The sequence below is a fragment of the Diabrotica virgifera genome, chromosome 5 (genome assembly GCF_917563875.1).
Source record: "Diabrotica virgifera virgifera chromosome 5, PGI_DIABVI_V3a".
Lineage (NCBI taxonomy): Eukaryota > Metazoa > Arthropoda > Insecta > Coleoptera > Chrysomelidae > Diabrotica > Diabrotica virgifera.
Window position 1 is genome coordinate 176,073,411 of NC_065447.1, and position 20,722 is coordinate 176,094,132.

At 32.6% G+C, this 20,722-nt stretch overlaps 1 protein-coding gene across 1 annotated transcript in view; it reads right to left on the bottom strand.

Annotated features, from left to right (window-relative positions):
• Positions 1-20,722, bottom strand: part of LOC114328558 (uncharacterized) — a 387,042-nt gene that overhangs the window by 12,998 nt on the left and 353,322 nt on the right. Inside the window, exon 5 of the mRNA XM_028277429.2 lies at positions 7,099-7,371. Within this exon, the coding sequence (XP_028133230.1) occupies positions 7,099-7,371 (273 nt within the window). The remainder of the gene's footprint in view (positions 1-7,098; positions 7,372-20,722) is intronic.

Genomic DNA, 20,722 nt, shown 5'->3' on the forward strand with positions numbered 1-20,722 from the left:
ATGAAAGATCGAAACAAGATTGTGCTGTCTGGGATTCAAGTGGTATTCCTTTAGTCACACAGAAATCAACCAAATCTGGAATTTTGTTTGTGTCTGTGGGCCAGTATGTGGGTTCGCCAGTAGATATGTATTTAAGGTTGTTGGTTTCCATTGCCATGTATAATTGCCTACCTTTCGGAGTTATTAGCCTGGATCCCCAGTGAGTGTGTTTTGCGTTATAATCGCCGCCTGCTAGAAACCTGTTTCCAAGTGTGTTGAAGAATTCTTGGTATTGATTTTTGGCTATAGTATGTCGTGGTGGACTATATATTGCAGTTACTGTTAAAGGACCGTTCCAGTCTTCTATGCTAATACTTGTTGCTTGTATATAGTCTCTTTTAAACTTATTTAACTCGTGGTGTTTTATAGATGACTTAATTATGATTGCAGTTCCTCCATGTGCAGTGCCATCTGGATGTTTAGTGTTATATATTGCATAGTTGGGAATTCTCAGATAGCTTCTATTTGTAAAGTGTGTTTCAGATATTAACATTATGTTGATGTTGTGTATTAGTATAAAAGCTTTAACTTCTTGAGCATGATTTGTTAGCCCGTTGGCATTCCAAATAGCTATTTTCAAGAATTTGATCATTTTGTTAATTTAGTGACGACGGTGGTGAGAAGGTTTAACAGTGTACCCATTTGTTCCATCAGGACTTTTAACATATTCTTTAGTTCAGCCATGTCATTTGAGGCGGGAGTATTGGTAGTAATTACTTCTGTTTGGTTTGTATTACTATTCGTAATTTGTTGTGAGTTATTAACGATTTGGGCGTAGGTAACTCCTGCTTGGACATGTTGTGCATGATTAATTGGCATGCTAGGCCTGGGTCTAATCGTTGGGAATTTTTTCGTTTGTAGCTCCTTGTATACCCTGCAACCTTTGTAGTTTGCTGGGTGGTCTCCCTCGCAGAGTACACACTTGACGTTGGCACTTCTTTCTTTATTAGTGCATTGCTCTGTTGCATGATCCCCTGTGCACTTTACACATCGTGGTCTAAGGTGGCAGTATGATTTGGTATGTCCGTATCGTTGACATCTAGAACATTGTGGTATCTCTCTTTTCTGGTACGGTGGTTCAATTTTAATCTTATGGTTTAATAGGAACTCAATGTCATATATATTTCTATTATTATCAGAAGGTTCCAAGTCGACGAAAAATAGTGATAGCTGATCTTTAGTTTTAGGGTGTTTGATGTTCCAAATGTTTCTAACAGTGTGGCCTTTCTCTTCTATTTCCTTTTTTATAAGATTTTTGTCCATCGAGTAATGCATGTTCTTAAGAACAACCCTGAAACTGCGCTCGTTTTTTATTTGATAAGTATGAAACTCTGTCTTTTTTTCCGATAGGGCTTTTGTTATTGTACTATAGTAGTCAGCAGATTTTGGCTGAAGTTTAACTTGATCGGAGCTAAGAACTTTTAATTCGTAATTATTTTCAGCAATTTGGTTTAGTAATTCGATAAGTGGGGGTATGTGTTTAACCCCCTTAATAAATATTGGAGGCGGTTTGGTTATTTTCTCTTTTTCACTTGTGCTTTCATTGTCATTTATTTCATCATCTTTTGACTCGCTATTTAGTGCCTCGAATCTGTTAGAAGTGGTAGTCGGCGAGTTCAGCCAGTAATCGTTTATTTTTGTTTGCTTTACAATTCTTTTGTCTGGACTAGTTCGATGTCTTTTGTTGGAGTTTTCGACTGTTTTCCATTCGGTTTGATTTAATGAGGTGGAAGGTGGGTTAGTATATTGGGGTTGCTTTAAGGGTTGAGAGTAAGATGTGTTTAATGGTTGAGAAATTTGCATATTACCTTGTAATTGTTGATCAGTGCACATTTGGTATTTTGGAGCGTACGCCACTGGCTGCTGACTAGTACCCATTGCGTCGCATTGCATAGGTTCGTTAGATTGCAGAATATTCCGATTTATCGCCGTCGAAGCGGAATCCATTTTCGCTTTTTGGGTCCCATTAACAATCGTTTAATTTGTTTCACCACAAAAACTGGATTTTTATTTTTGTATTTATATTTAACTATAGATAAGCAAACTGGTAATATCGACTGTCTCGTTCGAAATTCAAACAAAGACTTGAAATTCAAACAAAGAGTATTTTTAAGGATAGATTTTTTTTCGGACCCCCCTTAACGAACTCCCCTGTGTTAAGAGCCAATATATGGTAGAGGTACATCTGCAGGGTACCATGTTTCTTCCCATATGATAATCTGACGCGCTCGAGTAACTGCAAAAATCCTCGCTTGGCCTTCCCTCCCATTAGCAGCAATAATAGTCGTAACGTTATTGTGGTAACCATAGTTTTACTTAGGTTTTTATTTGTCAACTTGACAGTATTTAACTATGGTTTGTTTTTTAACCGAGAGGAGTGATTCAAATTTACCGCGCTGTATTGCGTGTTTGTAATTGGTCCAACCGCAGGCAAGTTTACTCCACTGTTATAAAATTTTGACACTAATGACATTTATCAAACTTTGACACTAGTGACATTTCATAGATTAATTAAGTTACATCGGTAATTTTTGTGTTTTCTGTGTTATTCCTTTAATTTTTAGATGTTCAGTCTGCTTTTATATAAAAAGCAGTTGCTTTTGGAACTCTTTAACGACGTATTAGTTTAATATAATATTTATGGATTAGCGTTGAGGACCGACTAGATCAACCAAAAAAGAAGATCTATTTGGTTATTATTCTAGTGACTTTCTTTAGTGTGAATCTGTCTTTTTAGTTTACTGCTCCTGGTTACAAAATAAATATTAGTTATTTAAATTTAATGCCCAAGGGCGTTATTTTTCAAAATAACGCCCTAGGGCAATATATCATATTTAACTGACTTCGAAATCATGTCATTATTTGTCAAATAATATACCAGTCGGGCATTAAAGTAATTAACCCTTAACTTTATATTAAGTAAGAATAATTAGAATCGAATCAAATTATTTAAAAAAATCCAAAAATCAGTACCAAGACATTTTTTCAACAAAAAATTGCAAATAACTCGAAAAGGAAGCATTTTTCGAAAAATTACCAAGAGAGAAAAAGTATTTATTTTATTGAGATACGCTTTAAAAATTCATGTGAGCCAATTCGGAAAAGTTTTTTTGTTTATAAATTAATTGTTAATAACATTTTCCGTCCCACGTGGAAAAATAAACCTTTCTGACGGCTCTTCAAAAATGAAGAAACATATTAAGTCAACCGATGGTGGTGGCCCTGAATCGAATTAAACCTAAAGCTTCTTTCCTTATTTTATTTTACTTATATTTGAGTGCTAGGGATGCAGAATTCTGTTGGATTTTTATCTAAAGCGGACAGGTGATGAATGCCAATTGTAGATTCTCCCATGTCCGCTATTTATCGGTCAGTTTGCTTTATGTATAAATTGTAAAGAGCTCAGACAATAGATTGCTATCAAGGATTCTGCATTTTGTTTTCTCTTTTGTAAAATCACATTAATTTGCACTTTAAAAAATATACAGCGTGTCTACTTAAGTTGGAAACATATGTGAAACATTTTTGTTATTCGTTTTACGAAAAAAAGTTATTCTTTATAAAAAGTTCTGCATGCTCTAAAACCTAAGATTCAATCATCAGATATCAAATTTTGTCAATATTATACGAGGTATGTCAAGAAATATGAACTTAGTTCAAGAGTAAAGTACCTTTATTTCTCTCAATATCGAGAATTCTTATTATGAAAAGTTGTTTGGAAATAAAAACTAAGATCAAATATGCAATTACATTCTTCTAATTGGAAAAAAATATTTTCCAAACTTTTCTCAAATTTATTGATACTAACTTCGTTTTTATTTTTTACACATACGATAACTCTTTTATTATTACTTTTACGAAAAAAAGGTATTCCTTATAAAAAGCTCTGTATGTCCTAAGACCGAAGATGCAACCATCAGATATCACATTTTATTAATTTTATACGAGGTATGTCAAAAATATGAATTTCAGTCAAGAGTAAAGTACCTTTATTTTTCAAAATATTGAAAACGGTTATTAAAAAAGTTGTTAAGAATTAAAAACTGTGTTTCAATATGCAATTACATCCTTCTAATCGAAATATTGTGAGATATAAAGGTACTATAATCTTGAGCGAATTTCACATTTTTTGACACACCTCGTATAAAATTAATAAAAATTGATATATCATGGTTGTGTCTTAGGTTTTAGACCATGCAAAGCTTTTTATGAAAAATTAACTTTTTTTCGTAAAATTAATAATAAACGAGTTATCATATTTGTAATAATTAAAAACGATGTTGCGTATCCATGAATTTGAGAAAACATTTTTTTTTCAATTAGAAGCATGTAATTGCATATTTAACCTTAGTTTTTAGTTCCAAACAACTTTTTATCATAAGAATTTTCGATATTGAGAGAAATAAAGGTACTTTACCCTTGACCGAAATTCATATTTTTTGACATACCTCGTATAATATTGAGAAAATTTGATATCTGATGATTGAATCTTAGGTTTTGGGACATGCAGAACTTTTTATAAAGAATAACTTTTTTCGTAAAATTAATAATAAAAAAGTTTCCCATATGTTTCCAACTTAAGTAGACACGCTGTATATGTTAAGGGTCGTTTAAATACAGCGATAAATCAAACAACTTATCAAGATCAATCGAGTTGTTGCAACTTATCATTGTGTGTAAACGGTGCATCGCACAACTTATCAAAGTTGGAGTTGGGTTGAAGGTGGTATCGCATTGAATCGCAGCGTCTAAACAGCGTTTCAACTTGTCATCACAACTAGTTGCTGTGACTTATCGTTGTGTTTAAACGACGCTTTACAGTTCAAGTTGATTCTCAGTTAGAGTTGACTATTCCTAGTTCGAGTCAACTCCAACTAAAACGAGCAGTAAAAGTTGATTTGAAAAATTTAATTCAACTTTTACTAGTTTGAGTTGACTATTCCTGGGTCTATTCAGTAAATGTTGATTATACGAGTATATTCTCACGTGCTTTTTTGATGACTGTGGAACTGCTTGATTCGAACATAAATATAGGTCAGGAAATGAACATGAAAAAATGGCAAAACCTCGCATTTTTTTCGTCCAGCATCGATTTGTACTAAAAATTGGTAATAGATTCATTTTACCCTCTAGTTCATTTTCTATAATTGAGCCGTTGTACGCTTTTGGTTTTTGAAGGGTATAACTACCTCTAATTGTAAAAAAAATATAAAATAACATTTTAAACTTTAAAAATTTGGGATTATGATCATGTCACCCTGTACTTCATATTATATATCATGCTCAAGGGCGCTGATTAGTTTTAGGGTGTAAACTACCCCTTATGGTCAAAAATTATATAAAAACATTGTATAGGTACCTTAATATGGGTAAAATTTGGTTTTGATTGGTTAAATAATGATTGTTTTACGCTTTAGGATATAATATCATGATATTTCAACCCTTAAAAATCACCCTTAGTACCATTGCAATTTTTATAAGTAATTTAATGATCTATACAGAAAAAAAGTAGAATTATGCGCAAAAACATTTAATAACACAAAAATACGAGTTTACAAATACAAATAGATTTTTAGTCATCTTCATCGAGATCGATGTCTTCTTCATCTTTTTCTATAACTGATGGGCTATTGTTGCAATCATCCCCCGAGCACCCAGAAAAAGTGGGATTGCAGTATAACCCCAATTTTCAAAGAAACTAAGCAATTTATTTACTATAATAAACACAATTGAATAATTATACAAAAATTGTCAGAGCACATGTTATTTCCTTCTAACTGTAGAACACATTGGCGAGGAATCAACGAAATATACACACATAGGCAACGCATGATCATATGTTTCTTCTTTTCTGTCTTTCGATTTGAATGGAGACAGTGGAATATAATTATGACGGATTACTGCCAAAAAACCGGTTCTGCCAAAAAAGGGTGAAAATTACGAAATTGCAAAAAATCAGTTTATCTTTAAACAACTTTTCTAAACTTTAATTAGGTCAAACTTCTTGGGTGTATTGATAATACATATATAAAAAGAACTACAGAAGGCCGAAGATCAATTTTAATTAGGAGGGTAGTTAGGGGGTTGTTTTCACTGATTTTTTCGTAGAAGAAAGTAGGTACCGACCTTATTTTGATCATAAGTCGCTCAATTTTTATGCTAGAAACTTTTTTTTGAAAGGTCTAATTGCATACTTCTAAATATTCTGCAAAATGCAAAGTTTTTCCGTTATTTGACTTTGAATATTTCAAATTATGCATTTGACGAAAAAAGCTAACCTTTAACATACCGTATCTCAGTTTGTATTGGTTGTAGAAAAATTTTATAAAAAAAAGGATTTTGTTTGTGTTTCTAAAAGATACAATTTTTAAAGCTACAGTTTTTTTATTAAATGTATATTTTTGAGTTATTGTCAAAAAACTCTCTAAAGAACTCGATTTTTTCGTCGAAAAACTATTACTTTCAACCGCGAACAACTCGAAAAATATTAGTTTTGCGAAGAAAACGTAAAGGACATTTTTTCTTAGAATTAAATTTTCCGTCGATTTCCATGGGTAAAATGTAATGAAAAATTCCCGCCCCAAGATGGGGTGGCAACCAACCCTAAGGTTTTAGCGTACAGCGGCATAATATAGAAAATGATTCGGCTTCATGTCCTGGCCTAATATCCAGTAACATTATTTAATTTCTAGAACCGGTTGTTTGTGTGAATCAACTCTTACTAAATGACATTGGGAAGGGTATACTTTAACTAGTTGGAGTCTACTTTTACTAGTAAATGTTGAATAAAAATCTTCATTTTATATTTTTATAATCAACTTTTACTAAAACCAGCCGTTTGAGTTGACTTGAACTAGGAATAGTCAACTACAACTGAATAATCAACTTGAACTGTAACTATATACTGGAATAAAAAAGGTTTGGTGAGCTAGAAATGCAAAAAAAATAGTGGGTATATTCCGTTTCTAAGCATCTTTTCAGGGGTCAACCGCTCGCATACAAATCTTACTACGGTGTTAATTTAAGTAGATACAAATTACAAAATAAACTGTAACTTACGAATACATCTTCGAATTTTATACGGCCTGTGTCCTGGTTTACAAGCACAGCTTTTGTGTATACAGGCAATTTTTCCTTGACATTCCGCTCCACAATAGCACTGATGATCGTGTTCACATTGGTCGTGTAAATCACGGTTTTTGACACACTGTCCTGAGTGTATGTGGTGGAAAGGTTTACAGGCGCACTGGCCCTTTTTGGTGCACATACTGCGTGCTCCCAGGGATTTATGGCATTCTTGCTTCTTTGAACACCGGAGGGCTGGTGTAGGCACTGTAAAGAAAATTAATGTATTATAATTTGGTTTCTTACCGTTAAAATAAAATGGCTAAATATATAAATCATAATACAAGGATAATAAATTTCCAAAACGACAAAACTCAGGTAAGTACCTATTATAAAAGTCGATGAGTCTTAGTTTTAGACATACCTAGGTATAGAAAATTTTAAAATATATCTTATGTAAAAAAAAAGGAAAGGAAGTAATATATTGTTCCTGTAATCAGAGCCGTGCGGTACATCTTTTCAATATGATGCAAGTCTTCGAAATGCCCCCCTTAAATATTGTTGAAATTGGATTTTTGTTTTTATTAAATGCAACTGCACACAATTGAACTAAAACTTTTATTTTAAAAACAACACATAATTTAAATTAAATGAAATATGTATTAACATTAAATAATATTTACAAAAATTTCAATTTTATCCTTCTGACTATAATTTTGGTAAATTCGTCAGATTGGTGTAGTCTAAAGTAGCAGCTAGTGAGGACTCTTGAAATGAGTTCTAAATTTTTTAGTTTTGTTTGTCTTATGGAGCTTTGTAAATAGTTTTTATTAAATTTTAATTTTGAAAGACTTCTTTCACCACTAGCTATCGAGACAGGGAGTGTTAATAAAATTCTTAGTGACACATCTTATTAGTTCCTATAAGTATTGTATTTTATTACGTTGTATGTTTAATTTGCAATTTATATTAATTTTGTAATTCATTTATATTGGTTTTGTTTTTTATTTTAATGTTGTTTTAATTTATTAACTTGTTTTTTAATATTGACGATTTATCTAATTTCAGAAAATTATATTATTTATTGTTATTTTTTTGACTATATGTAAGCTTTGTCTATAAAATTGTAAAATAGTTTGTAATTTATGTAAGACTACATATGTACTGGGCCTGATGATGAGGCAACGAAAATGTAAGCCTCGAAACTGGTTGCTCCACATTTTTTAACATTGACTAAATACAAACTCAAAGATTGCGGTATTGACTTAATTGATATCCAATAGTATAATGGATTCGCATTGGCGACCCTTTCATGATTTATCTTCCTCTGCTAAGAGCTCATCCACAGATTTTTCGTAATCAAATTGACGCTTTTGCTCCTGGTTCGAATTTTATTTTCAGCTGAAAATTCGAATTTATATCAAGATTTTCTTCAATTTCATTAGCAGTAATTTTCGTTAAGTCATAGCCAGATTGTCTGCGACTTTTCATTTTTTTATATAGTTTCTGACAACATTTTTACACAATCTGACAAATTTATAGTTACTTGTTGCAACATCTTCAAGACTGAATTTATATGAAATAAAATATCATGCCAAAGAACTACACCGCATATATAAATTTATAATTTTTAATATTTTTTGCTAATCCTAGTGCGTTAACTTTAGTTTCTGATTTCTGAATCTTTGTTGACTTCTTCTATTATTTCGAATGAGGTATCATATATTTCCCAAACTTGAAATCTTAAAGCCTTAAATGTTTCAATGCATGTATTTGACTTGACCATCTTCTTCTTCTTCTTGTGCCACTCCTATCGGAGATTGGAAATCATCAAGGCTACCCTGACTTTGTTTACAGCTGACCTAAAAAGTTCATTAGTAAAGCTCGGATTATAGGCAAAATGCCTTTTTTGCCTATTTTGCCTATTATAATTGTTTTTTGCACTTTTTGCCTTTTTTCGTAAATTCCGCCTATTTGTGCCTTTTTTAAAATTTCATGGTACTACCCATGATATTATTCTATTACTAAACCATTCTATAATAAAATTTTGAGTCAATAATAAAATATCAATGGTTTGTTTATATAACAGATTTCTAGGAAAATGTACCTGATCGAGACTTGAGGGCTAACTATTTGGAAATCCCTAAGCTTTATTAGTTTATTATCAGTTGTACAGTCGGTTACTGTATCAGAGTTTAGTCACAAATTGCTATATCCTAGTTTAGTTTTGTTGCGTATACCGAAAAGCAAAGAACACGTTTTAAAACGTTTTAGACCTTTGTGTGAAAAGATGACATCTAAATTAAGGCTATGGATCGCACCTTATTCGGAACTTTCTCTAGAAGGAGATGGAGCATTTTGTAAACCATGCGGCAAATCGGTAAGTTTTATTTTTTTTTCTCGTCCCACAACATAACTAAATTCTAAAGCGGTTTTAGAATTCTAATTATTTTTTTTTAATTCTTAGATTTCAAGTAGAAAAAAGTACTTTATTGACCAGCATTGTGGAACCCCACTTTATAAACGTAATTTGGAAAAATTAAATTCCTCTAAGTTAGCCCAAATATCTCTGCGGGATAGTTTAAGCAGTTCAAAAAAAAAAAGGAGGAAGACGCATTTAAATTTGATTTATGCCAGATGATGATTGCATCCAACATTCCTCTATATAAAGTTAATAACCCTAGTTTTAAATGCTTTTTCGAAAAATATCTTAATAAATCCTTACCGGACGAGAGTACATTGAGAATACATACTGTGGAAAAATGTTATGTGGAATGTATTTCAAAAATTAAGCGGGAGTTAGAGGGCAATTTTTTGTATATTATCGTGGATGAAACGACATATGTATGCGGCAGGTATATAGCTAATTTAATGATTGGAATTTTGAACGAAAACTTTGCGAGAAAACCTTATTTAGTTGCCGTTAAAGAATTGGAAAAAACAAACAATTTAACAATAAGTCGATTTATACAAGATAGTTTAACAAACCTCTTTTTACCCAACCCTATACCAGTGAATAAAATAGTTTTAATGCTTTCAGATGCTGCGGCATATATGTTAAAAGCTGCTGTTAATTTAAAGATTTTTTATTCTAATTTAATTCATTGCACTTGTGTAGCCCACGGGGTAAATAGAATTGCTGAAGAAATAAGAAATCTGTTTCCGTTGGTAAATAATTTTATAAATTTTATGAAAAAAGTTTTTGTAAAGGCTCCGTTGAGGGTGCAAATATATAAAGAAAGACTTCCCGGTGTTTCTTTGCCACCTAAACCAGTAATTACAAGGTGGGGAACCTGGCTCGAAGCAGTTTTTTTTACTTTGAACACTGCAATGAAATAGAATTAGTTATGTCAGAATTTGATGATGATATTTCCGAAGCCATTCGAGAAGCAAAAAAATATTAAAAAATCCCAAATTGAAACAGGAACTCGCTTATATCAATGACAATTATAAATTAATAGTTACCACAATTACCTTATTAGAAAAACAAGAGATAAATTTATGTAAGTCAGTAAAATTAATAGATAATTTAAAGACGAAAATTAAATCGGCACCTGGAAGTAACGGTCAATTAATTTAAAAAAAAAATGAAATATGTTTTCGAAAAGAATGAAGGTTTTTCGTTTTCATCTAATGTTGCTAAAGTTTTGAATGGGACATTTTCCGAGGAATTACAAATTATGCCAGATTTATTATCCGCTCTGAAATATGCTCCAATTAGATCTGTCGATGTCGAACGTTCGTTTTCAATGTACAAATTAATTTTAAGTGATCGAAGACATAGTTTTAAGACCGAAAATATTGAAAAACATTTTTTCTACGAGCGTGCAAAAATGTCTACTTTCGCGCACGCATTTTAGTTTAGAAAGTTTCACTTTTCCGCACGCGTGTTACTTTTCCGCACGCGGTTTTTACTTTTCCGCACGCGTGTTAATTTAGATATGTTAATATGGCCTTAAAGTAATTATAGTACATGCAATAAACTAATACTTAGATATTATTTACTAATTTATTTCAAATATATCTTATTGTGTTCCTGTTTTAATGAAATTAACGCGACAATTCGATGAAATAAAATTATTTTGACATAATACTCGAAAGTCAAATCGGTAGACAATAACAGTCGTTTTGAATCATCGTCATGGAAACCAAGATCGTCGTCATGCTAACTAATTATATTGAAAGTTTGGTTTTGACAACCTTGTCAAAGAATTAATTTGTGTATGTATTTTCATATTAATTAAATTAATTGATTAAGATTTGGTAATTTTTTAAAGACTCTTAGAAAAAATATTGTTCCTAACTCTTGCAGAAAGTCTCTTTTCCGCACTCGACTGCTTGCCGAACCCCCGCTTCGCGTCGTTCGGCAAACTGCAGTCGCGTGCGGAAAAGAATGACTTTCTGCACTTGTTAGGAAAATAACTATAGTTGTTTCTATTAATGATAAAATTTTAAGTGGTTACAATGTTTAATTATTAATTAACAGTTATTTAGTTACTAGTTTATTTATACTAATGTTATGATTATGATGTGTAAATATACCTGCCCTAAGTTAATATTACGTTAATTCACTTTGTACAATAAATAATACGTTATATTCCTTTATTGCCTATATTTTGCCTAAATGTTAATATTCCTGCCTTTTTTAATAAAAATCTTTGCCTATATAGGCGCCTTTTTCTTCAATATTTGTTGCCTATAAATCCGAGCTTTATTCATTAGTGGTGCAGCCAAACCACTCTCTCAAATTCCGTAACCATGACATTCTTCTATGGCCTTCGTTTTCCGCCTACGGATTCCGTTTTCCTTCTATTTTTCCTTGCATTATATTTTGAAGTAATGCGTATTTATGACCTCTCATCAAGTGACCCAAATACTCGAGTTTTCTTCGTTTTATCGTTAACAACATTTCTGGGTCTCTTCCTATCCTTCGTATTACTTCAAGATTTGTGATTATTTCAACCCAACTTATCTTCAGCATTCGACGGTAGCACCACATCTCGAAACTTTCAATATTTTTTATGTTGTTCTGTTTAAGAGTCCAGGCCTCAACACCATATAATAGCGTGTTAAATACGTAGCCTCTTAGCATTCTTAATCGTAGAGGGATGCTTATATCTCTGTTGCAGAAGAATTTTCTCATCTTTATGAAGGTGGCCCTGGCAATTTCGATACGTCTTTTTTATTTCATTGTTTTGGTCTCCAGTTTCGTTTATTAAAGTTCCCAAGTATTTGTAACTTGATACTTTTTCAATTTGATTGCCGTTTATACTAATATGTACTGGTTGTGTTATGATTTTACCGAAGACCATACACTTGGTTTTTTTGATATTAATGTTTATGCCATAATTGTTGCAAGCAATATTTATGTTTGTAAGTAATCGTTGTAATTCTTCTACTGTTCTTGCAACTAATACAGTGTCGTCTGCGTATCGAATAGTATTTACAACCTCTCCATTGATTACGATTCCTTCATTTGCTTGCAAAAGGGCTTCCTGACAGATGCTTTCACTATATACATTAAATAGCAGTGGTGACAAAATGCATCCCTGTCTTACTCCTCTACGTATTTCTATTGCTTTTGATATCTCATCTTCTATTTTGATGTTAGCTTTCTGATTCCAATATAAGTTGAGAATTATTCGCAGATCTTTATTGTCTATGTCTTTTCTTTCCAGAATGTCTCTTAGCGTATCGTGGCGTACTCTGTCAAACGCTTTTTCAAAATCGATAAAACATGCATGTACTTCTTAATTAACGTCTAGGCATCTTTGTGTAAGAACATTCAAACCGAAGAGAGCTTCTCGAGTACCTAGTCCTTTTCTGAACCCCATCTGCGTATTACTAATATCTGACTCCAACTTTTGATAAAGTCGGTTGTGGATGATTTTTAGAAATATCTTTAGCAGATAGCTCATTAAAGATATTGTTCGATGTTCTGAACATTCTTTTGCATTGGATTTCTTTGGCAGTGTAACGAATGTAGACAGCAGCCACTCTTGAGGTATAATACCAGTATTGTAAACTGTGTTAAATAAGTGCAATATTATACCTATTGATTCATCATTCAAGTGCTTTAGTAATTCAGTAGGGACCTCATCGGGTCTATTTGCCTTTCCAGTTTTGGAATTTCTAAGTGCCATTTCTACTTCACATTTTAGGATTTCAGGTCCCGTTTCAGCATTTACCTGGACAATGTTATTTCTGTTGTCCTCAAACAATTCTCTTATGTATTCACTCCATCTATTAATTTTTTCTGTTAAGTCTATAATAATATTTCCGTCTTTGTCCTTAAGCAAACTTATTTGATGTCTTCTTTGGGTTCCTGTAAGTTCTTTTACTTTTTTATGTATATTGAATGTGTCATACTTTCTTTCATAGTCTTCCATTTCTACACATTGTTCTTTAATCCAGGATTCTTTGGCCTTCTTTATTATTTGCTTTATGTTCTTATCAACCTCTCTGTATTTTTCAGAATTATTCTTCAATTTGCGTCTTTCATCCATTAGTTCTAGTATGTCTGGTGTCATCCACACCTTATGTTTCTTTGTAGATTTGGTTAGGTGCTTGTTTTCCGTAGTTCTTATTATAGTGATTATATACTTCAGTTTTTCATCTATGTTGTCTGTTCTGCGGATTTGGTTTTCTGCTACACTGAGGCTGGTGTTGATTTCTTCTCGCACTGTTTGTCGTCCGTGTTCACTTTTAAGCTGGCTTAAGTCTAACGCTGGGATGATGATTTTTCTCATTTTCTTTGGTCTAGCTTCTAACACAGATACTACTGGATTATGATCCGAACCGATATCAGTTCCAGGGTAAGTTTTAGTAGATTTCACGGCATTACGGTATCTTTTTGTCACCATTATGTAATCTATTTGGTTTCTGATTACTTTTTCTTGTGTGTGTTGAGGTGACGTCCACGTATAGGTACAGTCGCCTTGGGGGGTAATTTAAGTATCATCTAGTATCACTCAACGGTTTTAGAGTTGTGAAACATGTTTTTTCGGAACTTCCCAACGCTTTGTATAATTAAAAAAAAAGTGTACAGTTCTTGTGTAAAACGAAAAGGGTTGTTGTTTCTGTAGAAGAAGACGCTTTCTTCACTTTTAAAACTAAGTTTAAAGAGTGGCATGCGCAGGGCACGTAAAACGCCCTCTGATATTTTTCAAGTGTTCTATTTTGCACATCCTATCTTATTGCTATGACTATTTTTACGCATTTTGATTTTACTGATTATGCTGACCCCTTATGATGCCGCCTGATGCGACTGCCTCACCGCATCATAGCACCGCACTGCCCTGCCTGTAATTACTTACAAATTAACCACTATCATAACTTAATATGTAAAGCAAAACGCTGACGATGTTGAAGTTGCCGGAAAAATAATAATCAAGGTCTTATATAATTTAATGAATAACATTCTTAACGAAAAAGAAAGATATTTTTAAAAATATTTGGATGCAAAACACGGTGACTAGCGGAGAAGCAACAGAAGCCAGAGAAACGGAGACAAATTGTGGCAAAAAAAACAAGGAATATAATAACTGACAAAACCCTGGTTATGACGAATGATCATTATCATCAACATCATGCAACCTCTTCTGTCCACTGCTGGACATAGGTCTCTCCCATTTTTCGCCACTCTCCACGGTTCTGTGCGTATTGTTGCCATTTCTTGGATATTCGTTTAATGTCGTCCATCCAGCGTGTTGGTGGTCGTCCTCTGCTGCGTTTGTCTTCTCTTGGGCCCCAGTCAATTAGTTTTCTGGTCCATCTTGAGTCTTTTAGTCTCGCTATGTGACCTGCCCAATTCCATTTCAGCTTGGCTATACGTTCGACGACAGCAGTGATACCTGTTCTTTTCCTTAGGTCTTGGTTCCTTATTTTGTCTTGTTTTGTCACGCCAAGAATCGATCTTTCCATGCGCCTTTGTGCCACTCGCATTTTTAGTGCTGTTGTTTTTGTGAGCGTGAGAGTTTCTGCTCCGTAGGTCATAATAGGAAGAACGCATTGGTCAAATATCTTCCGTTTCCTAGCTATCGGGATGTTGCTCTTAAAGATGTCTCTTAGTGAACCATACGCCGCCCAAGGACAAAGTACACGAATAAATAAAATAAAAGAATTAAAAGTATAAAACACATAGACAAGTCAAGTAAGAAGAAAATGAGCATATCCTTATTTGGAAAATTTTAGCGTGGAACATACAGAGCATAAATGGTGAAGAAATATAACTAGTTCCTAGATAGGTTGAGGCAACTGATTTAACTATTATAACAATATCAGAGACCAAGAAAAACGGACAAGGAATAGTAAAAATGAAAAATAATCATAATCAGAAAATGAGCATTTCATTTGGAAAATTTTAGCGTGGAACATAGAGCATAAATGGTAAAGAAATAGAACTAGTAGAGAGGTTGACTCAACAAAATTACGTATACCTACTAACAATATCAGAGACCAAGAAAAAAGGACAAGGAATAGTAAAAATGAAAAATAAATCATACACCATACCTTAATATATAATATTGGAGTATAAGAAGACAAAAGAGCAGTTGCAGGTGTAGGATACATAATACATAAAAGACTGGAAAGACAGATCCACTTCTAGAAGGCACGGTCAGAGAAAATATTAGTAATACTAATAGCAATGGATTATAACACACAAAGCAAATATGAATTTTTGGTAAAGTTAACGTTTGCAACCAAAGCCGCAAGAGGAGAAAAATATACTTTGCAGGGTATCAACAGTAGATGATAGGTACAGTAGGGTCGGAATAAAAGACAGAATCTACAATAGGCACACTGTCCTGAGTTTATGTGGTGGAAAGGTTTACAGGCGCACTGGCCCTTTTTGGTGCACATACTGCGTGCTCCCAAGAATTTATGACATTCTTGCTTCTTGGAACACCGGAGGGCTGGTGTAGGCACTGTAAAGTAAATTATCATATAATTTTGTTTCCTACCGTTAAAATAAAATGGCTAAAAATACAAATCATAATATAAAGATAATAAATTTTCAAAACGAAAAAACTCAGGTAAGTATTATAATAGTTATTTATGAAACAGTCCGTGAAGTATGCTTTTTGCGAACGCACGCGATTTTTAGAGCAAGAGCGACAACGGAGCGAGTGCTATACATCGCGTAAGTTCGCAAAAAGTACTTCACGCACAGTTTCATACAATATTTTATCTACGATAAACAAATAAAAAAACGGTAACTCTTCGTCACTGGAATTCATTTCTATTCTACAATTTTTAGAACTTTAACATTTAAAAATCCTAACTACTTTCAAACCACAAAACTGTCAAACATTTTGTTGTAAGTTATTGCTCATATTGTCATCACCATGACAACGCGAAAGTTAAGGATATTTGATTATATGAAAGTGTGCCAAAAAACCCATTGAAAGTGTGCGAAAAAGTAAATCCCATTTAAAATACATTGTTACTTCACGCACACTTTAAACCCTTCACGCACTGCTATTTATAATGGCAGTTTTCACAAACTAAAAACTTATACATAATATGACATAGAGTAGATAAAGATAGTTTTAGTTTTAGAGATACAGAAAATTTCAAATATATGAATAGAAAATTTTAAAATGTTTTTAAAAATTCTTTTTCTACGGCCGTGCTAAAAGTGCCACTATCACGCACGCATTTCGTTTCCGAAAGTTGCACTTTCGCCTTGTACCTTGCAAAATACCTTGTAATATGGCATTATAATATATTATATTATAATACATGCAATAACCTAATATTTAGATATTATTTACTAATTTATTTCAAATTTATCTTATTGTGTTCATGTTTTAAGGTGATACAGTAGCGATCAACAGGTAGCCAAAACGCGTTCCAAGATTGCGGATGTAATTTTGAATATTTTTTCGAGATATTTGGCCCACGTATTCGTAATGTAATAAAGAATGGCGGTACAGAGCCCAGTTTGAAAAATATATTAATATGTGGAAATTACTCTGTAATTAAATACAATATTAAAAAAACGAGCCTGTACCGCCATTAAGAAGAACAAAAAATACACTTTCTTCAAATAAACTTTTTTATCCGATGCCTGTAGTAGTTCCAAAATGACACAAAATTTAGGTATCGGATAAAAAAGTTTATTTGAAGAAAGTGTATTTTTTTGTTCTTCTTAATGGCGGTACAGGCTCGTTTTTTTAATATTGTATTTAATTACAGAGTAATTTCCACATATTAATATATTTTTCAAATTGGGCTCTGTACCGCCATTCTTTATTATATTACGAATACGTGTGCGAAATATCTCGAAAAAATATTCAAAATTACATCCGCAATCTTGGAACGCGTTTTCGCTACCTGTTGATCGCTACTGTTTCCTCTTAATGAAATTAGCTTAATAATTCGATGGAATAAAATTATTTTGACATAATATTTAAAAGTCAGATCAGTAGACAATTACAATGGTTTTGAATCGTCGTCATGGAAATCAATATCGTCCTCGTGGTAACCCATTATATTGAAAGTTTGGTTTTGACAACCTTGTCAAAGAATTAATTTGTATATTTTCACTTCTAAATAAAAATTGATATAACTCTATTTTTTGTGGCTTTTTTTCCAAACGTACGGCCCTAGAAAAAATATTGTTCCTAACTCATCCGGAAAGTGTCTTCCCCGCACTCGACTGCTTGCCCGAACCACAGTGTAAAGAGGGCCTCTTTATACTGTGCCCGAACTCCGCTATCGCGTAGTTCGGATCAACGGCAGTCTCGTGCGTGAAAGTATCACTTTCCGCACTAGTTAGGAAATATTTCCTAACTAGTGCGGAAAGTGATACTTTCACGACGCGATAGCGGAGTTCGGGCAAGCAGTAGAGTGCGGGGAAGACACTTTCCGCATGAGTAAGGAACAATATTTTTTCTAGGGCCGTACGTTTGGAAAAAAGCCACAAAAAATAAAGTTATTTCAATTTTTATTTAGAAGTGAAAATACACAAATTAATTCTTTGACAAGATTGTCAAAACCAAACTTTCATATAACGGGTTACCACGACGACGATATTGGTTTCCATGACGACGATTCAAAACCATTGTAATTTTCTACTGATCTGACTTTTAAATGTTATGTCAAAATAATTTTATTTCATCGAACTATCAGTAGTAATTGCACAAGAGCTCTGAAATTATTGAATTTTTCCCGAGTGACACTTTGACAGTTTTAATTTCACGAGCCGAAGGCGAGTGAAATTATGTCAAAGTGTCACGAGAGCAAAAATTCTATAATAATTTCAGAGGTCGAGTGCAATTTGTTGCGATTATTTTATGAATAAAACTGTTCAAAACCAAAATTTTATTGTAATTTATTTATGTAAGTACCATTAAACACACAGTTTTTATAAATATTTGACGATTGAAAGTCATCACTTTTATAATTTTTAAAACATTAATTGTCATTAACGTCGCTGAATGTATTTTTTCGTAACAACGAAGGGCATCTGACGTAATACACTTGACGACGGGATATTATCAAAAATTATCGGGTATAATATCACAAGAGAGTGAGAATAAATTGAAAATAATGCGACAGTTTTTCGAAAATTGTGTTGTCTGGCAATAGACACGAGAGCCCGCAGGGCTCGAATGGCTAATGCCCAATGACAACAAATTTGAGTAAAAATGAAGCATTATTTTCTTATTTATTCTTACTGTCGTGTGATATTCGTAAGATTATTTCTTAACACGTATATTATGGATATTTTCTTAAATGTGACAGTTGTTAAAACTAGGAAACTGGTTGCCATTAAACAGAAACAATCTACTTAAAAAAATTCTCTCGGTAATTTTCTACAGTAGATAATTCTCAGTATAATTTTAATCTGATTGGACAGAATTAAACACGTGATCAAATATCTTACTATGTATACGATTGGAAGTTAAAATCATCAAAAAATAATCGGGTATAATATCACAAGAGAGTGAGAATAAATTGAAAATAATGCGACACTTTTTCGAAAATTTGTTGTCTGGCAATAGACACGAGAGCCCGCAGGGCTCGAGTGGCTATTGCCCAATGACAACAAATTTGAGTAAAAATGAAGCAATATTTTCTTATTTATTCTTACTGTCGTGTGATATTCGTACGATTATTTTTTAATACGTATATTATGGATATTTTCTTAAATGTGACAGTTGTCAAAACTAGGAAACTGGTTGCCATTAAACAGAAACAAACTACTTAAAAAAATTCTATCGGTAATTTTCTACAGTAGATAATTCTCAGTATAATGTTAATCTGATTGGACAGAATTAAACACGTGATCTAATATCTTACTATACGATTGGAAAAAAAATCATCAAAAAATAATCAGTTTAATTTTTATTTCTGTAGCTTTCCATTGGTCAGAATCTCCTGAATGAAATAATCGCGTTAATTTAATTAAAACATGAACACAATAAGATAAATTTGAAACAAATTAGTAAATAATATCTAAATATTAGTTTATTGCATGTATTATAATATATTATAATGCCATATTACAAGGTATTTTACTTTCCCGCACGCCGTGCGGGAAAATTTACTTTCACGCACGCCGTGCGGGAAAGTGCAACTTTCGGAAACGAAATGCGTGCGTGAAAATGGCTCTTTTAGCACGGCCGTAGAAAAATAACTATTTCGATTTATTGCGATTCACGCCTGATGCAAAAAAATGTGTAAACCCTGCCTTTAGGTAATACACCAATTTGTTTATAAGTTTTTAGATATTAAAGTTTTGTTAACAAAATAAAGGATTTGTGTTTGATAAATTGTTAAATTTTATTTAAATTACAATTTTAAGAAAATTATTTTTATCAACAGGGAGCAAAAAATCGGGTAAGAATCCGATTTGTTAAATGTTGGTTCAATAGTATTCAGGGTGTTTCATTGGGAAACGAAAATACTTGAATGGTGAATATAGATCATGGAGACGGCTCTATTATACTATATTTATTGCCCCACCGATTTTTGTAATCAACTTACGGGTTTTATCGATTTTGCCTATTTCTTGCTGGATCCATAACTTTAGAACCACCAGTATATTTTTTTGATATTCGCTTGACATATTATCTCTCATTTAGAACCCAACTGTATACTGAAAATTTTAAAATCCGTTTGCATCTTTGAAAATAGCCCAAAAAGCTGATATAAGTTTAATGGGTTGCTTCAATTTTTGCGCAGATTTAATGACTTTAATTTTGAAATTATATTGAAATTTTTAAGAATTTAAGGGGGGGAGTCAAATTTTCGTTCAAACACAGTATATACAGCAGTGTCTAAAATTGTCAAATTATTTTTATTTTTATTTTTTAATATAAAAGATGGGAAAAATAATATAATTCGCCATGGTGGTAATGTAAAATGTTAGCAAAAATGAATAACCATTTTCAATTTCGTTGCAAAACGAAAACGTAAAATGTTGTGTTAAATATTTTATTTTATTTTTAAAATGTTATTATTTCAAGAATAATGTAACAACACACAATTAAGTCTTCTCGTGAATTAACGCGGACACTAACACAATAAAATCAAAAAGCATTAAAGCATAGTATGTAGGTACGTTATTTCTATTTATATGCAGGTATCAGACTTCCGTGTTTAGCAC